The 22,070-nt window shown below is 40.5% G+C and overlaps 1 protein-coding gene across 1 annotated transcript in view; it reads right to left on the reverse strand.

Moving 5' to 3' along the window:
* Ets65A (DNA-binding protein D-ETS-3) overlaps nucleotides 1-22,070 on the reverse strand; it is a 35,978-nt gene that overhangs the window by 5,635 nt on the left and 8,273 nt on the right. Inside the window, 4 exon segments of the mRNA XM_017156951.3 lie at nucleotides 2,152-2,341; nucleotides 5,569-5,616; nucleotides 8,914-8,973; nucleotides 12,672-12,722. Coding sequence (XP_017012440.2) covers nucleotides 2,152-2,341; nucleotides 5,569-5,616; nucleotides 8,914-8,973; nucleotides 12,672-12,722 — 349 coding nt within the window.

Consider the following 22,070-nt stretch of genomic DNA (forward strand, 5'->3'; position numbering starts at 1 on the left):
TTTTGTCCTGCATTCTTCTGCCAGAGATCCAGATAGAAACCTCATTTCCCCCTTACTTTTTGTGTCACCCCCGTGTATTTTGAAACCAGAGATGGAAGAAATGTAAGGGGTGAATGAGGTTTAGTCCCTTCCGCTTCTATGGAGAAACCTCTTGAAAATATGTTATTTTCCAGAGGAATTTTCCCGGTGGGATACCCGGGCTGAGTGTTAATTTACACACCCACACACTCGCCTTTCTGAGCAAACATGAAAGCCAACGGCGATGATGTCTCTTGTGTTCAATTGAGTTGAAATGCGCAAAAAGAACAGACATGTTGAGGCTTCCTGCACATCAAAAAGGATTTCCCCCTTCCTCATTGTTGTTGCTTTGATTTTTCTACACTTTTTACATTTTATTTACATGTGTGAGCCGAGGAGCATGTTGCAAATTGGCTGTCAGGACTTTTCCACTTGAATTCGCATCATTGGCACTCGTTTGATTGCGACTGACAGTTTCAAGGAGCCCACTGCTAAAAGGGTTCGCCGTTTGGATTAGGCCAACTCTGTCCTGGTCATGTTTGTTCAGCAAATTGACCGTTGCACAAATAGTTTCTGTGCATATGTTTCGCTTCTCGGTCAAATATTGGAGCTCCAGATTTCGAAATCGAATTACGTTTCTCTGCAATTAGATTTCCAACTTATTGGATTTTTATACCCGTTACTCGTAGAGTAAAAGGGTATACTAGATTCGTGCAAAAGTATGTAACAGCTAGAAGGAAGCGTTTCCGACCCCATAAAGTATATATATTCTTGATCAGGGTCACTAGCCGAGTCGATCTAGCCATGTCCGTCTGTCCGTCTGTCCGTCTGTCCGTCTGTCCGTCTGTCCGTCTGTCTGTCTGTATGAACGCTGAGATCTCAGAAACTACAAAAGCTAGAAGGTTGAGATTTCCCACACATATTCTTTGGCTTCCTACGCAGCGCAAGTTTATTTTAGCCGAGCGCCACGCCCCCTCTAACGCCCACAATCGCCCACTAACGATTTTAAAATGGGTCCTGCGCCCACATCTTTAAAGATTTCCGAGAAGTATAAATGCAATTTTGTTGTGTATATTTATACCTATCGAAATGTAGAAGACATTTTTCAAATCGGACCATTCATTAAAAAGTTATACGCTTTATAAATTGTCAACATATATCTATCTCCCTCGCACTCCCTTTAGCTGAGTTACGATTATTAGTCGGGACACCAACCCGACACAGCGTTCGCACTCCCTTTAGCTGAGTGACGGGTATTAGATAGTCGGGACACGAACCCGACTATAGCGTTCTCTCTTGTTGATTACATTCTCGTTCGTTCGGTTCGAGGGAACAATTTATGATTGAATTTCTGCAACGAACCCGAAACGCCCACACAATCGAGTGGACCAAAATCTTGGCCAGCAAGTGGATTAGCTAGTTGTTTTCGTTACTCGTTTTTTTGGGTGATTTTCTGGCTCTTTAGCCATCAAAGCGGCTAATCAGTGCAGGGGCAAATCATTTACTGATGAGCCAAATAGCAAATTGCACACATGCTCGAATTTCTAGGTCGGCACAGATATCGGCTAATTAGGGAATACTTCAGTGCACAAGGAAAAACAACCCCCTGTGGTTAGGATATAATCCGAAATCGAACTATTTTTTTGAATGTGGATTAATTTGTGTGATAAAACATGGTCAAGTATATGCTTTTACTTGGAAAGGAATTTATAAAAATAGTAACCAGTCCAAATATTTCCAAAGCAGTTTACTCTGCTAAATAAATAATTCTATTATTCAAATACCAAACTTTGTTAACGTCCTGGCTATATATATTAAACTTTGAAAAATCCAAAGAATAAAATGTAATGAATACAAAATGAACAGAATGGTTAAATATTAAATTGACGTATCTGAGCTACGGTTTTAAATATATTAATTAAATTTAACTATTTAAGCTTTAATAAAATTAATAATGTAAATCAAAATAATGTTAGAGAAATAGTGTTAGTGTTACGAATATATATTCATATATTCTGTATTTTAAAAGTCTTCAAAAAAATAATAACCGACAAAGGGCAAATATTTATGTAAATCTGATAGTTCTTAGTATGGCACATTCTATATTCTGTATTTCAAAAGTCTTTTACTCACCTCAAGGCCCGACTGAGCTTGTCGTAGTTCATATTCGGCTTGGACTTGCGCTCTCCCCAGCGGCGGGCGACCTCGTCGGGATCGGTGAGCTTGAACTCGCCGTTGGTGCCCTCCCAGGTGATGCAGCTGGCGTTGTTGGAGTCCGAGAGCAGCTCGAGCAGAAACTGCCACAGTTGGATCTGGCCAGAGCCTGGAACGGGAAAGGGGCGATATGAGAAATGGGCTCTCTGATTCCTACGTATTGAGACATTTAATGTGGGTATTTTTGGCCTGCCTAAATGTCCATCAAAAGAGCATATCCTTTTGGCGTTTGGGGCTTAAATTAACTACAGCTGCGGGGCTGTGGCCAAAATGTAAGCATTTTGTGGCATGCAAAGGCCCCATAAAGCATTTCCTGCCTTGGTCCTCTGGCCAGGGAATCGAAACGCAATCCGAGAACCCCCTAAAGTGGGTATCCCCCCCTCTCGATCTCAATAAATAACTGAGACCACGGGGGCAATCTATGACGCTTGCCTCAAATTATTGTAAGAGAAGTGTAGCGCAACGGAAATGGCATTGCATGTAAGAGTAATGGTAGTGGTAGTGGCATAGAGCAGCTCCTCCGGGAAGCCAAAGAGATATTATGACCTGCACTTTCACTTAAGACTCCCTGCTGGGAGTTTAAATTAGTTCAAAATGGGGTATATTTCTGGGAAATGGTCTAGAAACAACTTATGAAAACATGGGAAAGATTTCGTATTTTGGCGTAAGAAAATTATAAAGTTTACTTTATGAAGGATAAAAGTTAATAATATAAACATCACTTCATACAGTCTTTATTAGAATTTAGCTTAAAATTATTTTTACATGATTTGCATGAATGCATGATTTATTTATACATAATTTAAATAATGTTACGCCTTGATTCATATGATTTTATTACCTACTTTGTTTAAAAATAAAATATTCTTCGACCTTTCTTTGTAATTGGCTCTATGAAATGTGATTCCAGCAATATGTATTCACCCACATCATGGTAGTTTCCCATTTGAACTTTGACTTTCTGTCTCAACTCCACTCCCTCAGCTTTCAACTTTTTCCTATTGTGCGTGCTAAAACATTTACAGAATTATGATTGTATATTGTGCGCTGAATTTGCTACGCATTCGACGCAGACATCATAAATCGCTTAATCATTTGGCAATTAGGCCGTGGAAGCGAAAGCCCGAATAAGGGAATACAATCGCTCCTTTTTCTCTGTTTGCTGTCAGGCAAAAAATACAGCCAAAAAAAAGGACACTCTACGGGGTGGTTGGAAGGGAAAACCTTGAGTCGAGAAAAAGCGAAAAGGACTTTTTCGGGTGGTGGTGGCTTAGCGCTGCTCATGTGTGAGAACGTCATGAATATTGCGTTAATTGCAAATCATGGCCAAGTGAATGTGTTAAGTGCCAACACGACGCTTCTCCGTCGACTGACGATGATGAATGATAATTGTGGGACGGACAGGGAAGACACCAAGTCAATGGAAAACTGGGCGTGGAATCTTGGGCAATTGACACGCTATTAACTAGCCACAAAAGCTAACTAAAGAAGGGGAAACTAAAGTATTTTAATTGCCCACTAAGGAGTGGCAGCGAGGCGTTAAAGTTTTTGATCCAAAAAAATGTTAATTTAATAAGGAATGAACAAGAAAAATGTTATAAAACCGGAAGCAATTAGCCCCAGCAGTCCTTTGATCTCGGCACATTTTTCCTTCGTCGTTTCCATAATTAAGAGAACTTCGGCCTTTGGTCCTGGTACTTATTTATTTATGCAGCAACTAACTAAGGCAATCTCATGTTTTCCTTTTTTATCACTCTTGGCGGCCTGCATACATGTATGCAGCTCATATGCAAATGAGTGTGGCATGTCAAGTGTTGGCCAGCTGGCCGGACCTGGCTAACAAAGCGGTTCCGTGTCGAGAGGAAGCCATAATTAATCAAAAACAGCATTTTTGCCACCCAAAAAGCGAAAGCGCACTGTGTACCATACGAAATGCTGGTGTGTGTGGGTTTTTCTCAGTGAGCTTTTGCGTCCAACTTCAAGTTGAAGTTTATAGCCAACTCTTGGCAACGGCCTAAACCTAAACCACACAACAAACAATGGAAAGAGACGGGTAGATAGAGAGAGAGAAGGCTGGATTCGTGTAAATGTCGCGCCGGAAAATGTTGGGCGTCTGGGTTTTTATGCTAATTCCGTTCGAGCGCCATGTTTCGATGGTGCAAAAGGGGGTTGGGGTGGAGGCAATGCCAACCCACTTGGGGCAATGGCAATAGCAATGGTGGGTGGAGCCCAGGCCAAAGCCCAAAGCCACCATAATGGCGGCGTCAAAAGCTTGCCCCAGCGCAGGATCAATAGGAATTATTGATTTTGCCTGGCAACTGGTCAGAGGCATTGAACACCATTTTGAAAGTGACTTTCGTTTCAGGAAAAATTTAGCAAAAAAAGGCACAAAAGAGTTAAAGGAAGTTGCTATTGTTTGCACTAACATTGAATTTTAATTTGCTTTTGCCCTAAATTTTATTAAACTTTCTGTTAAATTGTTTAAAGGATTTAAATGTCTTTTAAATTTATAAACTCCTTTAAAAATTAATTTATAATAATAAAAAGAGGAATTTACTTTAACTTCCACAAAATTTAAAACTAACAAAATATTTAAAAGATGTTTTATATAATAAGTACCTTTTCTATATTTATATTTCAATTGTATATTTAAGTATATAGGCTTCTGACCGCCTTGGCTTCTTTTTTTTCCAGCCTGTGAAAATCGAGATTGATAATTTAGGTGGTAAAAAAACCTATCTTAGCTATAGTTTTAACGAGTCCTATAATTTTATCTCATGCCCAAATATGCCTTTTGGCTTTGTGAGAAAAAAAGAACACATCCATTGACCAATTTATCAAATCCATAAGGGAAACGCCCACCGGCGAAACCCTTTGACGGAGCCTTTCTCTGCGTTCGCAACTCTTTTTAATGGATTTTTGCCGGATTTCGGGAAGGGCGCGTGCCCAGAAAACAGACAATTCCCAAGCAATGAATGAAACGAAAAGTCGGAGCTGCAAAAAACAATTGCCAGGACACGCCCCACACACACACACTAGCACATAAAGCGATGCAATAAATTTAGGAAAACACCTTTCGCATAAATTAGAAAACTGCACCCCGAAAAGGCGGAGGGAGGCCGCCAAAAAGGGTTAAACTCGCATGCAATGGGTTAATTTGTTAGGGTCGCCGTCTGGGCAATGACTAAGTCGAATCTCGGCCAGAAATTGATATGATAATGAACTATACGAGTGGCCGAGGGGTTGGAGCTTAGTCACGTGGCAATCGGCCAGCGGGAAATCGGGGGAAACTAATCGCGGCACCTGCATCTTTATGCTTTTGTGATTTCCACTCACCTGAGCTGGCCAGTCTGCTGCTGGTGGGTCCGAACATTTGATATGGATCTGCGGAGAGGGTGGAAAAATGGAAATGGAAAGCGTGGCATTAGTACCGGTTCTTTATGCAAATATCTTAATGAAGGGTGCCCGCCGACTTATTCTTGTGGCAAATACAAAAGGCAAGTTTTAGTTTCCGTTGACGAAATGAAATGCATTACCAGAAAGCTGTGAAAGGCCTTTACTATATACTGCATATACTGTATATATACTTAGATATATTTTGTTTATGTGTGCATTCAGATGCTTCATTTGCGCGCATTTGTCGAGTGCACTTGCCCACACACTCACACTCGAAATATCCATTTCACTTACCCAGCGGCGAACAGGCGAATGGGGTCTGGAGAAAAAATGCATTACATGTAAAGAAAATGTAACCGATTACTATCGCTGCTTTTCGTTAGAGAAGTTGTAATCAGGGCTCCTATGACTTCGTTTTTTCGTTCGCTAACGATTTCCCTTCGTCAAAAAACACAAACACACAAAAAAATTATTGTCTATGTGTTCGTTTTTCGTTTCCCCTCCCTCACGTTTGAGCTTCGGAACTTTAATAATAACAGCATGCATTCTAAATATAGTTTGACGAACTAAAAAAAGCACAGACAATGGCCGAGCGGTTAGCCTTTCCATCCATTATACAATAATACCCATGTTCAATTCCTACATGAGGAAAGAATATTTTTTGTTTTCATAAATGAACATGCATTACAACTCAGCATACGTTTTTCAAATTGTATGTTGAATTTTCTCTAGTCCGTCTACATTTTGCATTACAATTTCGGAAAAGTATATTGAATTCGTAATGGAGACCCGAAGGTGATTCGGCCCTAGCATACTTTTCCCATTACTAGTAATGCAAATTTTCTCCCGACCACATTACAAGGCGGCCATGCCTATGGCAAAGTAATCCATGTTGTAATCCATTGTTTCTCTATTACGAGAGGAGAAGTAATGCATTCGTAATCCATTTTGTAATGGCAATTTTCGCCGCTGGGTATTATCCGGCGCGAGTTTCCTGCTCGTTGCCAAAGCTTAGCTGTGTGAGTGTTCGTTTGTGTGTTAAAGTGGCTACACTCAAAATAAGAAACTACACAATATCAGAAAAAGGTTTAAAAAAGAAAGGGAAACTAAAATACCATAATAACAAGAAAGGAAGCTAGCTTCGGCCAGCCGAAACTTATATACCCTTGCAGATCATTCCTATTAATTAACAAATCGCAAAAATGTTCAATTTTCTAATATTTCTCATTAATTTTCCGATCGTTCCTATGGCAGCTATATGATATAGTCGTTCGATTTTGATCAAATTAAAATTGAAATTCGGAAATATTTAAAAAGAGTTATATCCTAGAGTAGAAGATAATACAATAAAAACCAAAGAAGCTAGAATTTGTTTCCTATTACTTTTCCATTAATTTTCCGATCGTTCCTATGGCAGCTATATGATATAGTAGTCCGATTTTTTAAATAATTAATTCGAAATTCAGAAATATTTAAAAAATAACATCCCCAAAAGTAGAAGGTAATATTTCAAAAAACACCGAAGCTAGAATTTTTTAAAGCTTTTTTCTTCCGATCCTTCCTATGGGAGCTATAAGATATAGTTGTCCGATCCGGTCGGCTCCGACATATATACTACCTGCAATAGAAAGAAGACTTTTGCGAAAGTTTCGTCCCGATAGCTCAAAAACTGAGAGACTAGTTTGCGTAGAAACAGACAGACGGACAGACGGACAGACGGACAGACAGACAGACGGACAGACGGACAGACGGACGGACAGACGGACAGACGGACATGGCTAGATCGACTCGTCTTGTGATGCTGATCAAGAATATATATACTTTATGGGGTCGGAGACGTCTCCTTCACTGCGTTGCAAACTTCTGACTGAAATCATAATACCCTCTGCAAGGGTATAAAAATAAATGTTTCTAGCTAGAGCTTAAAATAAAATTTTTGAAGTCATGAAAATATTTCTATATCAGAAAAATGATTTAAAAGCAAAGACTAATCAGAATAAAAATAAATGTTTATAGGAAAAGCTTAAAATAAAACTTCTGAACTCATGAAAAATGTTTCTTCCTTTTTTTTTTATTTTATCCTGAATTATTTTTCTAATTTTTGAAAGCTGTTAATATTTATTTAAATATTCTATTTTACTTATTTAACTTTTTAAATCTTAGGGATATAGTTCATTTTAAAAATATTTTTTCCGTGTGTTTTTTGTCGGGGAAAAGAAAGGTTACTCTGATTGCAGCGAGACCGACACCAGACATATCGCACAATTGTCCTTAATTCGCATCATCTAGCCAGAGTCCTCCGCCGCTCCTTGGCTTGTTGTATACATATATGTACTTGTGAGTCCTGTGTCCTGGCCATTGTTTTGCCAACAGTTTCTTCGGCTCCAGCTTTGTTCACTCAACAGCTTTAATGCCCCGAAAAAAGCGAAACAAGCGAAAAAACTGCCCCCCGACTGGCACGCGTCTTATTCAACCACGGCCGTCAAATTTGACAGCAACAAAAGCCAAGCCAAGTGCGTCTGGGTCTGCAGATCCCTCGTCCTCCGTCCCTCCGCCCTGCCCCTCATCACCCTCTAATTGAGAATCCTTTATGGCAGCTTCAATTGTTTCCATTACGCTTCAATTCCACCGCTCGGCACTTTTGTTTCCATTACCATTTCCATTGCTCAAGTGGCGTATTTAAGGTTTTGATTCTGCGACAGTATTTGCTCGATTTCTGTTTCGGTTTCGGTTTCTGTTTCGCTCTCGAAGTGAAATTCGAAATGAATTTTAAAGCTGGAGGGTAGCACGGGTTGGATGGAATAAAAAGGACTCACAGCCCACAGGACTCGAGTGGCACTTGCAGCGTGCGTTCGATACACACAATGCCCAAACTTTATTAGTGTTGGCCAACAGTATTCGTTTCGTATTTATGTTGGTTTTTAGGCTGAACAAAGCGGCACGTGGGCTGAAGCATCTGCACTTCATAACTTTAAGTTTGTTTGAGATTTAACGGAAAAAAACATATACTTGATAATGACAGATTGAAAATTACTGAATTTCGATATAAATTTATTAGAGTTTCTAACATTTAATTGTGTAAAAAAGTTTACATGAAATTGTACGTGGTTCTAACAATATTAATATAAATTAAAAATATTTTTTAGATATTGCTAGATTTATATATCATTTTAAAAACATTTGGTACTCAGAATCAAATTATTGAATAGAAAAATATTATTTAAAAATTGCCTTTTGTATTTCTATACACTTTATAAGCTATAACCAGATTTTCAGAATACTTACCAGGTTGCCGTAGTTGTGAGTGCGGATCATGTTTGATGCCCAAGGCGTTCGAGCTGTAACCTGCAAGCGAGAGCATTGGGAAAACGCGTTTAAGTATATTCAAATTGTTAAATTAAAAACCTGTCGGCCCTGTCAGTTAACACTCTCAGGCGAACAATCAAAGGCAATCGTCAACTCAACCGCAACACAAACATTATCTCTGGGCTGGCATCAAAGAGCCCGGCTGAATGGAGCGCAATGGTAATGTTGCCCGAAGGCAGGACTCAGGACACAGGACAACTGTGACATGAGCATCGCATCGCAGGATCTCTCGGCCTGCCCGTAATGGAATATGATTGCAAAGAGCGAAAACAATGCCGCTGGCAATTCAATTTACAATCTCGGCGCGTTCAAGTTGTGTGGCAAACTTCACGCTTCAAACTCGAATAAAATTAAAGCCGCAGGCGCATTGAAACACCAAGGACTATGGGAATTACACTGGAAAAAAATAGTGTCTCTGATATGAATAGTGCTTTGGTAAAATACTTTTAATGGTGTACTAGAATTTTTCAAAAGAAAAAACCTTTTGTCTAATTTATTAGAAACTTAAAACATTTTTTAATGTCCTAAAAATTATTTTCGAATTATCTTGAAACTTAAAACCATCTTTTAAGGTCCTTTAATTTTCCTGAGAATTTTAAAGAACTTTAAAAACGAAATTATTATTTTTAGCACTTTTCGATTTTGTTTGATCCTAACATTTGTATGTTTAATCCAATTTCGTTCGATTTAATCTCTGCTAAATCCCAATCGTTATTTTTTCCGCTCTGTAGAGGCCACTACATCTTCTGGGTGGTTCATGCACCGCCCGCTGTTGTTTTCGTTGTCACTTATTGTGCTAAAAAAATAAAAGCAGCAACAACGACAACTTTTCATATGACATTTTTGGTTTTGCGCTTTGCGTGGCCACTCAACTGCGAAGAGCACAAAAGGCGACCGATTGCAGCAGCAGCGGGAGGTGGTTGGGCTGGCTTTTTGTGGTGCAGATGGGTGGAGGTGGGTGGTGCGGTGGCTTTGGTGGCTCGATGGTGCAGATTCCAGCCTCAACTAGAGCTGAGCACAAATCCTGGGCTGTGCACAATTTTGATGTCATCAATGGCCAGCAGCTAAATGCGCTCAGCCAAGCTGAAATTCTGTCTCTGTTCCTGTCGTCCTCGGAGTGTGAAAAGTATTTTTGAATCTCTCAGATTTAAAACCGCTCGAGGCGACGGTTCTTTTGTGGAGTGCGGGTGTCGTAAGGACAATATAATTTCAATTAGTGTGAGCCATAACTAGCCTAATAGCCCTTAACCCCTCTGATCGCTTCACTAACCATTCAGCAACCCCGAGAACACGTGTAGTCCACACCTTTTTCAGGCCTTTATCTATACTGTTGTCCCCCCATAACCGAAATGCCTGTTAATATTCCATTGATGGCTCGTTGATTTGCTTGAATACACGTCTATCAGGCGCACATTTTGCATGCTTCACTGGCTCCGGGCTTCGGTTCGTGTGAATTTTCATCACTTTTGGTTTCGTACTCGATGTCATGTGTGTGTTTTGCATATTTAATGTTTATTTTCGGCTTCCTTGAGTGCCTCTGAGTTGTGGTAGATAATTTGCTGTAATTTCAGGCTTGTAGCAAAACTTTCTGAGTATATTTTATTGCAATTTGTGATCATTGAAACTTTGCAAATTAGTCATGTTTCTTTGGGGATTTATGGCCAACAAATGGAGATGGTTTTGAACCAGGGAAGATGCTATTGCAAATGCAAAGACAGATCACTATGGACGGCAGTCCATGTAGTGACGAAGCGCACCAGGAGAGTGTGCGAAGGCGACTACTATTATATAGCCGCAAAATTGAAAATCTGCTGTGATAGTCCGATCGTAATGAGTAATACACCAATCGAAAGGTATTGCAAAAACTTAAAGGATTGCATACCAAAACTTTAAGAAAATCAATTGGCTTGGGAGAGAGAGCGGTGAAAGTGAAAAAGTGAAAATTACGAAATTTGGAGCTGTTGGGGCCGGTGGGGATAAATGCCCCCTCGCAATGTTTTAGTTGTATTCCTTTTGAAAATACCCGTCGAATGAGGGGTCATTTGTCCGACGCTCCGTTCAAAAGTTATAGCCAAAATAAGATTTCCTTCTTCTTCCCAAAATGAAAATTTAATTCTGTTTGTCAGTTTGTCAGTTTGTCAGTTTGTCAGTTTGTCAGTTTGTCAGTTTGTCAGTTTGTCCAAAACATGTTTCTTAAGTTTTGAAAATTTAATATGACGTTCATCACATCGATATAAAAAACTTTTGTTCTACCACTTTTGGAAAAACTCGCTAGTTTAGCGGGAAAACAGCTATAAATAGCTAAAATTCGGAAAACCGTAACTTCTATACTACTAAAGCTACAGACTTGTGCTGCATCTTGTTTGAAAGGTATTTTTAAATGCTATAAACGCCTTCTACATGCAATTTGTGTAAATGTAATAATTAAAAAGATATGAACAAAAGACAATTTTTTAAAACTTTATTTTTAGCTTTTTTTTATTTTTCTCAAAAACGGCTCTAACGATTTTCTTGAAAACTTAAAACTGTATAGCCCTTGAGATTCCTTAAATTTTGGTATATAACACATTACTGTAAAAAGTTACGTTTAAAAGTTATTTTTATACGAAAATATCCACTTTTGCCAGCTCGAACAACTAAAGCTTCCTGAGTATTGAATTTTGTGTGTGGGTATCCGAACTGTATTTTAGGGTCATGGAATCAGTAAATTTGCACTTAAGAGTTCCATATAGGAATCTTTTGTTCTACGACTTTTGGAAAAAGCCGCTACTTTAGCGGGAAAAAAGCTAAAAATGGCTAAATTTCGTTAGTTTGTAAGTTCTACACTACTAAAGGTACAGACATGTGCCATACCTCGTTTAAAAGGTATTTTGAAATACTTAAACGCCTTTTTAACTTAATTTGTTTAAATACAATGGCTTACAAATTATGATTGACCAATTTAAATTTAAATGTATATATTAGCTCCTATGAGAACAAATGTAAACAAACAAAAACTTCTGATATCAAATAAAAACACCTCTTAACGAGGTAAAAAACTAGTGACGATCGCACCTTCAACATACAAAAGTTCTGATATCAACATTTGTGACGAAAAATTATTACACTCGTCATTAAATAGACTTTCTAATATTTTTTCATTCGGCACGCTGCAATAGAAAATGCCTGTGAAGGGAAAAAGGCTGGAATAGTCTGCTAGGGCGGGCCGAATGAGAAAATATTAGAAAGTCTATTTAATGACGAGTGTAATAATTTTTCGTCACAAATGTTGATATCAGAACTTTTGTATGTTGAAGGTGCGATCGTCACTAGTTTTTTACCTCGTTAAGAGGTGTTTTTATTTGATATAGTAATGGATAATGGGCTGATCTATCTATCTATTCCACACGTACAAATTTTAATAAAACTATTATCATTAATTAGCTATAACTATAACTATATCTATTTCTAATCGTTTCGTTTCGTTTTTTGTGTAGTGAAGTGTTTTGTATCTTTAGTTTGGTTAAAAAGATATTTTAGCTGCCAACATGCCATTTTATTTTTTATAGACAATTGTAAATTTATTGCATAAGGTTGACCGTGTTTTCAGATATTTTATTATTTCAATTTAATCTTTTAGACCCGAATTTTGTAGTCCCTAATTCGCCTTTTAAATTAATCACTTGATCATAACTCACCTTGCGATTGTGTCGAACTGTGGGAGCCCCACGACGATTTGTACGAGGAATCTGCAATAGAAGAGAATCAATTGGTTTAGTAAAGTTCAAGAACTCTGCTGAAAAGTCACAAGAAGTGCGATCTATCAGTATCAGTCAACCGACGGCAGTTTCTTAGGGGGCTAGGCTAGTCTTAGTCTTAGTCTTGGTCTAATTACTTGGATTCCAGGCGGCCGACGGTCGGGCTGGCTCACACACCGCCCACTCACCTGCGAAGAGCATTGAGAAGTTGCTGAAGCTGCCCGTGGAGCGTGACAAGTAATCGGCGGAGGACTTGATGTCCAGCATTGTGGTCGCCGTCGGTTGGGTTTGGGCTTTTGGTTTTTTGGTTTTTGGTGATTCGGTTGGGCTTTCGTTTCCTTCCACTCCCCACACACAACAATTAGTTTGGAAATTCAAATTCAAATTCAAATTGCTATTGGGTCTCTGTCCTTTTCGCACTCTCTCCTTTTTTTTATTTGTTGCTTTTTTTGGCAAGCGGTAAATTGGTCGCCGGAGGCCGGAAACTAATAACACGGAGACGGAGACGTCGCCAAGTGGTGTCCGCAATTGAATTTGTTTAAAAAAGGCAAACGGGCAGCGACGCGCAGCGGAACAGGAAAAGGAACGGGAACGGGAAAAGTGACGATCGGAACCGGTTACCGTTTACCGGACACCTCGACTTCCGCCCGAACTTTCCAATGCACTTTGGCGACCTGCCTGCCGTTCGCGTGTCCAACTGATTTATATGTGTCAATGTCCCCCGAACGTATACGTGATATTTTTTAAGTCCTTGTGGTTTTTGTTCGTATTTGTGTGGGTAGATAGGCCGAGCGCGAATCGAGTAAAATCGAGTTAAATCGCGTAAATCACCAAGAGGGACTAAGAAAGGATGCTCCTGGCTGTGGCTATGGACTATCGGGCTTGAGCACTGACACCGGATTGCGTCCGATCTGTGGCACGGTAGCGTAACAATTGATTTCATTCCGTCGTCAAATCGCGCATATCCTGCCTTCGTCCTGCCAACGTCCTGCCTCCAACCCTTAGCTTTGGTTTTTGCGGCCGTTGGGGGTGGCTGGCTGGTTGGTTGGTTGGATGGTTGGTTGGTCGTTCGGTGGGTGGTGTGTGGTGGCTGGTGGGTGGGTGGGTGGTTCGCTGCCCGGGTGTGTATCTATCTGTCTGTCTGGGTTGGTCTGCTGCTGGCTGGCTTGATATGTTGCTGCCTCTGTCGCTGCCGCTGCTGCCTGCGTTGCAGGATATACTTAGGGTTTTAATCCACAGCCACCCCCTCGACTGGCCGACTGGCGTCCACCAATGAGCGGTGAGTGGAGGTGTGGCCTAGCGAAAGCTTTGCACTTTGCTCTGTAAAAGCTTTTTGCAAATGGCTGAGGAGCCGAGGCAAGAGAATACCTAGAGTTTCATATTTCAAAACCCATTGCAAATGATCTCTATGGTTTCGAGTTCTGGATTCCAAGTCGCGAGCTTTTTCTCTCTCCCAGTAGGAGGTTACCATTTCCACTTGACTAAGGACACTCCGTCCCTTTTCCCCACAGCGCACACTAGTGCTGTCTCTCTCGCGGGCCACTCAATGCAGCCGCTGCTGCCGCCGCTCGTGCGCTGCTGCTCCTGCGGCAGAGCTTCCAGAAGTGGCATCGCCTTTTTAGTGGGTGACACGAAGCAACAAGGACGGATGTATTATCCACTTCCTTTTTCCTTCCACCAAACACAAGGATATTACCGTTTCGTCGTTCGCCTACAACACCACCCCCCAACCCCCCGAAGCCCCAAAAAGGGGAGGTGGCATTGGGTGGCTGGGTGGTTTGGGTGGGCAAAAACAATGCGCGAGAAGTTGGAGCTGCCTGCTGCTGGCATTCGTAGGAGAAATCAACAATAGTTGATTGTGAAAGGCTTTGACTGTTTGGGGGTTGGGGGTAGGAGGGTAGTAAGAGTGCGGGTCAGGTGGGTTAAGGGGCGGTGGTTGGGCGGTTCTGGGTGGTGCACATGCGTTGGCGTCGACGTCAACTTCGCTGCAGCTGCTCAAGTGCAATTGTGGCTCTGCCCCCCTACTCACCCTCCCTCCTCCTCCACAAAACTCCTTCGCCTTCTTCTTGCCCCACGAAGCAGGCAACAGAAAATGACAGACCCACACCGAAGCACCCACACACACTCGATACCCAACACACACACTCACAAGCTGACGAACTCATCTACACAGCTGCCTTTTGCCTTTTGGGCTGGCTTAATTAATTTTTGAATTCCCATTGAAATTGTTTTTGCTCAGCCTTTGCCGCTGGCCATTCGAACCCCTCCTTTCCCCCTCTCTCTTTTCCTCCTGCATATCCTTGTGTATCCTCGTGGGCGGTCGGGCTAATTCATAGGCGTCAACGAACAAATTGTAGTTCCTCACTCACACAAACAGACGAAAAGCTTAGCTCGCTTCCTTTTTTATTGTGTTCTTTGCTTTGCTCTATTATGCTCCTTCAATACCCTACAAAAATGCTGGAGGAAGACTAAAAAGAGCTGCGTAGCTTAAAAATATTACGATAAGAAATGTGTACTCAAAAGTGTAAAAACATAAAAATATTATTCTAATTTCGGTAATCAAAACAAATATTCAAAATATTTTCTTAAATAGAAAATTAAATATTATTCTAATTTCGGTTATCAAAACGAATATTCAAAATATTTTCTTAAATTGAAAAATTAAAAGCATTACCTAATTAAAATAATGAATTACAGGTGGGTAAAACGAAATACATAGGTTACAAAAAAGGTTTTGAATTGTACTGATTGGGCAATTTATTTAAAGTGGTTCAATACTAATCTATTAAAAAGCACAGATAGTCAAAAGTTCTTGAGTATATCTTTATTTACGGCGCTTTTTGTATTAATAAAAAAAGAAAATCTACTCTTTTAACCACTTTTAACTGGTAAACTCACAAAAAATACGAAAATTTCTAGAGAAATTAAAATTAATACAATATCTCATTTAATTCTGTTGATAAAATGAGTATAAAGTATTCGATTGGCTGACCTTTTCCCTACACTTCTATTTAATTTTAGTTAAAAACAAATTTCGCTTTTCACCCACGCACACACAGCCACACACCGTACCCATACATGGGCAAACATTCAAAGGGAAATGTTTAGCAAGTCAAGGCAACTACTGATGTGTGGGTGTGCTAGTTTGTGACTCTGCCTGGGTATTGGTGCTGTATGCGTTGCTTTGACACGCAGTTATTTAATAAACGTAGCTAGAGGGAAAGCCCCCTACTTTTCCCATCCCCCCAACCACCTTACCACCCTCCATAAGCTCTCAAGTTGTTCATGTGTGTGTGTGTGCTAATGGCATCTAAAATGGCTAAATAGCAATTTGCTGTTCTCTGCCAGAGGAAAACCAAGTTTCACTTGCTCAAAATGTTTGCTCTGCCAAAGCGAGGGAAAAGGAAAAGCTTTTTTTCTCCCATGTGTGCGCTTGTTTGTGTGTCTCAGCTTGGCTTAACATTTTAATTGCATTCATTATGTAATTTCATTTTCACGCTTTTGGGCGAAAAACTTTAAATTAATTTCTTTTGTTGTGCGATTTCCGCCATTTTGCGCCGCCGTAACATTTCCGCCGCCCCGAAGTTGCGGTTCCTTTAGTTCTCGCCCCCTGGGTGCCGCCCACAAGTCAAGTGTTTTAAGTTAACTTTAAGCCACAACACATTGGCCATTGCACCATCTGTGTGTCTTTGGCTGGATTTCGCCACCAGCCACCCACAAAATCCCAGTGCCCCATCAGGACAATCAATGCATCAGGCGCCTGGCCATTTGTTTTGTGTGTGCAGCCAAAATATTCAACGGAGCGTCAAGACAAACATGACGACACCACCTACACTTTGAGAAAAATACAGCAAGATTCTTAGTGGAAAAAGTGTTTCATAAGATCCCTTTTCGAGACTAAAATGTTGTAAAAGAAACTCAACAAATTCGTTGAATTTCTACATATAAATTAAATTAATTAACTCTTAGTTTAAATAAATTAAAGCATCATATACATATATAAACATTTTCACAAATTGATTAATCTTAAACACAAATACAAATTTTAAAAAAATGCTATGTACCTACATGCAAACATTATTTTAATGTTTTAAAATATGAAGAATTATTGAAATATGTTTTTATAGACCCTATCTAAGGAAGGAAATTTATTTCAGAAATTTTGTATTAATTGTTTAGTTTATCTTTAGTTTTTTATAATTTTTCTGAAAGTGCAGGAAAGACAGGGAGCATATTGTCCTGGCCAACCACCCACAGCAGTTAATAAGAAACGCAATCAGCGCCGCGATTTGTTTTATCAAGCCTGAAGAGACAGAGGGAGACAGAGACAGGGCACAGATAGAGATAGCCTCCCGGCCAGACAGAGAGAGCTGCTAATATTTATTCGCCTTGCAAGGCTGTAAACACCGAAATGGCCCTGCCTACAATAACAACTGGAAGTCAGACACGTGGCCATTAATGACGTATGAATGATGTAACACGCGATGGAGACTTTGACGCGGCACGTGGCCAGCGGCCTGCGAGGCATGACAGGCCGAAAGATGCCCCTGCCCCTGGTCCTGATCCTGGTTCTAGTTCCCCATTGACTCCTTGCGGGTCTTTAATGTCCTGGCTGGAACTTCGAACCTCTTCCCCTTCTCCTTCGCCACGGATTGCTCATTTTGCCCGCGGCGAATTTCGGCTGGCGCTATGCATTTTGTTATTGCCAAAATGCGTATTGTTATAATCGGCATAAAAATAATAAAAATACAATACACCCATTTTTATATTGCCCTGGCTGTGGGCTGTTCCAATATTTGTTAATCAAATGGGCGGCAACGGCGGCGCATAAATCAGTTTCGAATTGGCAGCTCTAAAAGTTTTTATTAAGAAATCGTTGAGAGGGTTAAGTGGGTATCAAGGGAGGTTTAAGATGGAATCTTAAAAAAAGGAGGTGGTCTTTCAATTATGGAGTCTTCAAGTGTATCTAATTTTACTAATACATTTTAATTTACTTATAATAAATCAGCAATAGTATCAGTCTTTTTAGGATGCTTCAGATTTTATAGACAATAGTCTTAATATTTTTTTTTAAAACCTTAAGTTTAAATACTGATAATTTTTAACATGAATGGTAAGCTTATCTCTTTGGCATAGGTTTTTGTACAATTCCTTAATTGTCAAACTGACCATTCTGCCTTGCCTTTATTGACACCTATTACACCTCGCTTATCAAGTGCACCAGATCTTAATTACTCCCCGAAAGTTGTTCCCACAAAATAAAAACAATGTCACGTTGGAATACACACAAACATAGCGAGCACGCCAAATCAAACAAACCCTAAACCACAAAAATGAATACCAGAGCCACAAATAAAAGTGAAAATTGTAATAAAAACAAATTACAGACACGAACAACAAACGGGAGGGCCAAAGGAAGTTCTCACAGCGACATATTGAAGGTGTCCTCGTGGCTGTCTATCTAAACAATGCCGGCAATAATTGCGCGATTGATAAGGTGGAGGGGGTGGTGTGCGGCGGAAAAAAGGGAAAGGTGGAAGGGTGACACGGCTGGAGGGTGCTGGTTTCGACTCCGATTACCACCGTTTGACTTTCTCAAATAATTGCAAGAGAGTGTCACGAGCTCGTTTATTCCACGCTCCTTTTTATGCTGAATACCGCTTACTGGCGGAAGGGGTATGTTGTTTTTGGGAATCGTTAAATAGTGAATAAGTTAATCGATGATTTTGGCAAAAATGTTACCGTTGTTTAAAACACAGCAAGGAACTAACCAAATAAGGAAATTGGTATAGCGCTTTCGTGATGTAACCCCTTATAAAAAAGGCAAAAATGTTAAACAAATATCATTTTTATACCCGTTACTCGTAGAGTAAAAGGGTATATTAGATTCGTGCAAAAGTATGTAACAGCTAGAAGGAAGCGTTTCCGACCCCATAAAGTATATATATTCTTGATCAGGGGCACTAGCCGAGTCGATCTAGCCATGTCCGTCTGTCCGTCTGTCCGTCTGTCCGTCTGACTGTCTGTCCGTCTGTCTGTCCGTCTGTCTGTCTGTATGAACGCTGAGATCTCGGAAACTATAAAAGCTAGAAGATTGACATTTTGCATGCAGATTCTAGGAGTTCCTACGCAGCGCAAGTTTGTTTCAAAAGGGTGCCACGCCCCCTCTAACGCCCACAATCGCATATATACGATTTTAAAAATTTCAATATTTTGGAAAAGTAAAAATGCAGTTTTATTGTGTTTTTCAATACCTATCGAAATGTAGAAGAAATTTTTTAAATCGGACCATTCGTTAAAAAGTTACGGCGGATCAAAGTTTTTCTCCATCTCCTTCGCACTCCCTTTAGCTGAGTAACGGGTATCTGATAGTCGGGGCACCCGACTATAGCGTTCTCTCTTGTTTTTAAATATTTCCGAAAGTGAAGTGGATCTTTACTTAGCTGGAAAAATTCCTGCTTTTGTCAAAATAAACCTAAAGATATTTTATATTCTAAAGTAGAGGGTAAATCGTGGTCGTTGCTCTCCACAACATAGTTCCTATTTTATTTTATATCTTTTTTGATTTCTTCTAAACTGAAAGCAAAAATATTCACACGGCACACCCCTGGCGGGCACCCTTCAGTCCGGGTAGCTGTACCCTCTCCCCTCACCCCGCGCCACTTAAGAGCCAATGACAACAAACAGCAAACAAACAATTAACATTGGAAAAAGGGGTTGGGTGGAGGAACGGTTCACGTGCTCGGCCCGGCTATAAATTACCGCGGTTTGACTCCCAGCGCGACCCTCGCTGTCAATTGATAACGCGGATTGACTTTTTGGCGGGTCAAGGGTTTCCACTCACTAGTTTGGTTCGACTTCGGGTTTTGGCTCCCACGGTCTCACGTGAGTTGTGTCACTTGAGATAAAAGCACGGCCAGTGTCGAGGTGGCGGCCATAAATTCAACGAGCTCATAAATTCAATTGACAACTAAATTGCGGAGCTCGGGCTGCCGAGACCGGAGACGCTTCGACACAGCCACCTCCGGCTCCGGGTGCACTGCGTTTCCGCCGTGGAGGATAGGACTGGGAGGATAGGACCTAGGTGGCCTAGAGCTTCTAAAACTTTCAAGTGCGCCCGCTTTTCCATTTTCCTTTCGTCGCCGCTGCCGCCGTTCATTGGTTTTTGTGCCTTTCCTATTTTCCCTCCATATATACATGGGTATATATATATTTTCCTTTTCTGATATACCATGTCGGAAGCGGGTCATTTCTAGCGGCATAAATCACAAAGAGCAGCGGACTTCGGAGGCGGAAGCCAACCTGTTGAACTCGCTGACAGTTTTCTATTTCACAACTGCGCCGAGGATTTTTTAATTATTTTTGTAAAGTTTTTCGCTTCGTCCAGGCAAATTTGTTGGCCTATCTTTCGTCGATCAAGAGGAAAAATAAACAAAAACTAAATTAGCCAAACATTTTCCAGCTTGTTGCCGTCATCTTTTTGGGCTACGGTGGGGTTGGTCCAACAATGACTTGATTTATGAACGACTCGTGCCGAAATCTCCCGGGGGAGGGTAATGACTTGAATCGGCAGTTAAGTGAACCGCGAAAAGGGCCATGAATAAAAATATTTGGACATCAATAGGCGCACACATGAGCGGACAGTAGAGCATGGGAACCAAAAGTTTTTCCAGGCCAAGTTCGCCTTTTTCCTTCCCAACAAATATGCGCATTTTTTGCTTGCCATTATGCCACTCTTTTTTTTGTTTTGCAACAACATTCATAAATGCTAGCGAATAAATTTAAGCGCAAGCGTCAGTCCGCGAAGCTGTCAAAAAGGACTTCATCGTCCTTTGGCGCCAGTTGGCACAGCAGCGTTTTCAATTTATTTTCACAGCCTGAAACAATTACGGGCAGAAAAAAAATATATAGAATAAACTGTGCGCAAATGAAATCAGAAATTAAATTTCAAGTGAGCGAAACATACGGTGCAGGAGGACAGGGACGGGGATACACACAGGACGGCAGATGGAGGGAGGCAGGACGAAAGGACGCAATGTGGCGCTCACTTGTGGGCGGCAAAGGCCGAGGGGGTGGCAACCACCCGCTGGGCGCGCTGATGAGGGGCGGCGGTGTGTGGGTGGGGCCGACCTGCTGACAGATTATGCGATTATGATTAGAGTTGAGCACTTCGGGTGAGCCACCAGCAAACAAACAGCCCAGCGACAGATGATGATAGACATCACAAAATATGATTTTGTAGGGCCCAAAATGTAATTAAAATTAAGGCCAGGGTTTAAAATTTTCTCGAAAACTGTATAAATAAACATTGGAAATTTATCAAACGTTATAACAAGTTTACTAAAAAACATTTTATTTATATGTTTTTTACTTATTTGTTACTTCAGACAACAACTTAGAGATGTGCACTACCAATTCTTAAAACAATAATATAAGTTAGCAATCAAAATATTCTTTACTAAAATAAATATCGTATTTTATTAATAGAACCCACATCATAATGGAATCTTACACTTTACAAAACTCAATATCGAATTGCATTAACAAAACTCATATAAAGAAATCCAACACTTTCCATTTTAAAATATTTCAAAGACTTTTATATTATACAACTGATTTTTAAAGCCAATCAATGACGAATGTATTTATTTGTGGACTGTCAGTGTTTTATTGTTAGACCTCAGAATTGCAAAATGAATATAAAAAACAAACTAATTAGGTAAAAAAGATTACTAACCATAAATCATATTTACAACAACCAGATATTTAAGTTAAATACCCATTTATCCATCACGTAAACACAATTCATTAATAAACAAATATATCTGAAATCAGCCCAATAAAACAATAAATTGTATCAATTGCCACTCGATGAGTTTAACGATGTCGTGCTGCCGTTCTGCACCCTTTCCCATTATGCACACCTAACCGCTCAATTGTCTGTGCCGAAAGGATCCCACACATCGAACCCCTCCCAGCCAATCTATAGATATAGATACTCTATAGAGTCTAGTATCTACCACGCTGTCAGCGGAGCGTGCGCCCTAATGCGCTTCAGATAACATTTTGATCATTTTATGATCTGTCGATTAGCCTCATTGTCCTCGCCGAAAAGAGACCATCCCTTGAGCTGGTCGCAAGGACTGGTAGACAGGATGTCTGGATGCGCTCGGGGGTTGTCCTTCCGAGTGAAGTGTGCTCGAAGGAGCGTGTGACTAACACGCTTTAATAGGATTAGCGCTGAAGAGCACTTAGGAGTCAAATTATCAACGGGCAGTCACAGATTCACTGGCGAAGCAAGCGAATGTTGTGACTGTTGCGTTTTGTATGTTTACTGTA

Source organism: Drosophila takahashii, chromosome 3L, assembly GCF_030179915.1.
Source record: "Drosophila takahashii strain IR98-3 E-12201 chromosome 3L, DtakHiC1v2, whole genome shotgun sequence".
NCBI classification, from domain to species: Eukaryota; Metazoa; Arthropoda; class Insecta; order Diptera; family Drosophilidae; genus Drosophila; species Drosophila takahashii.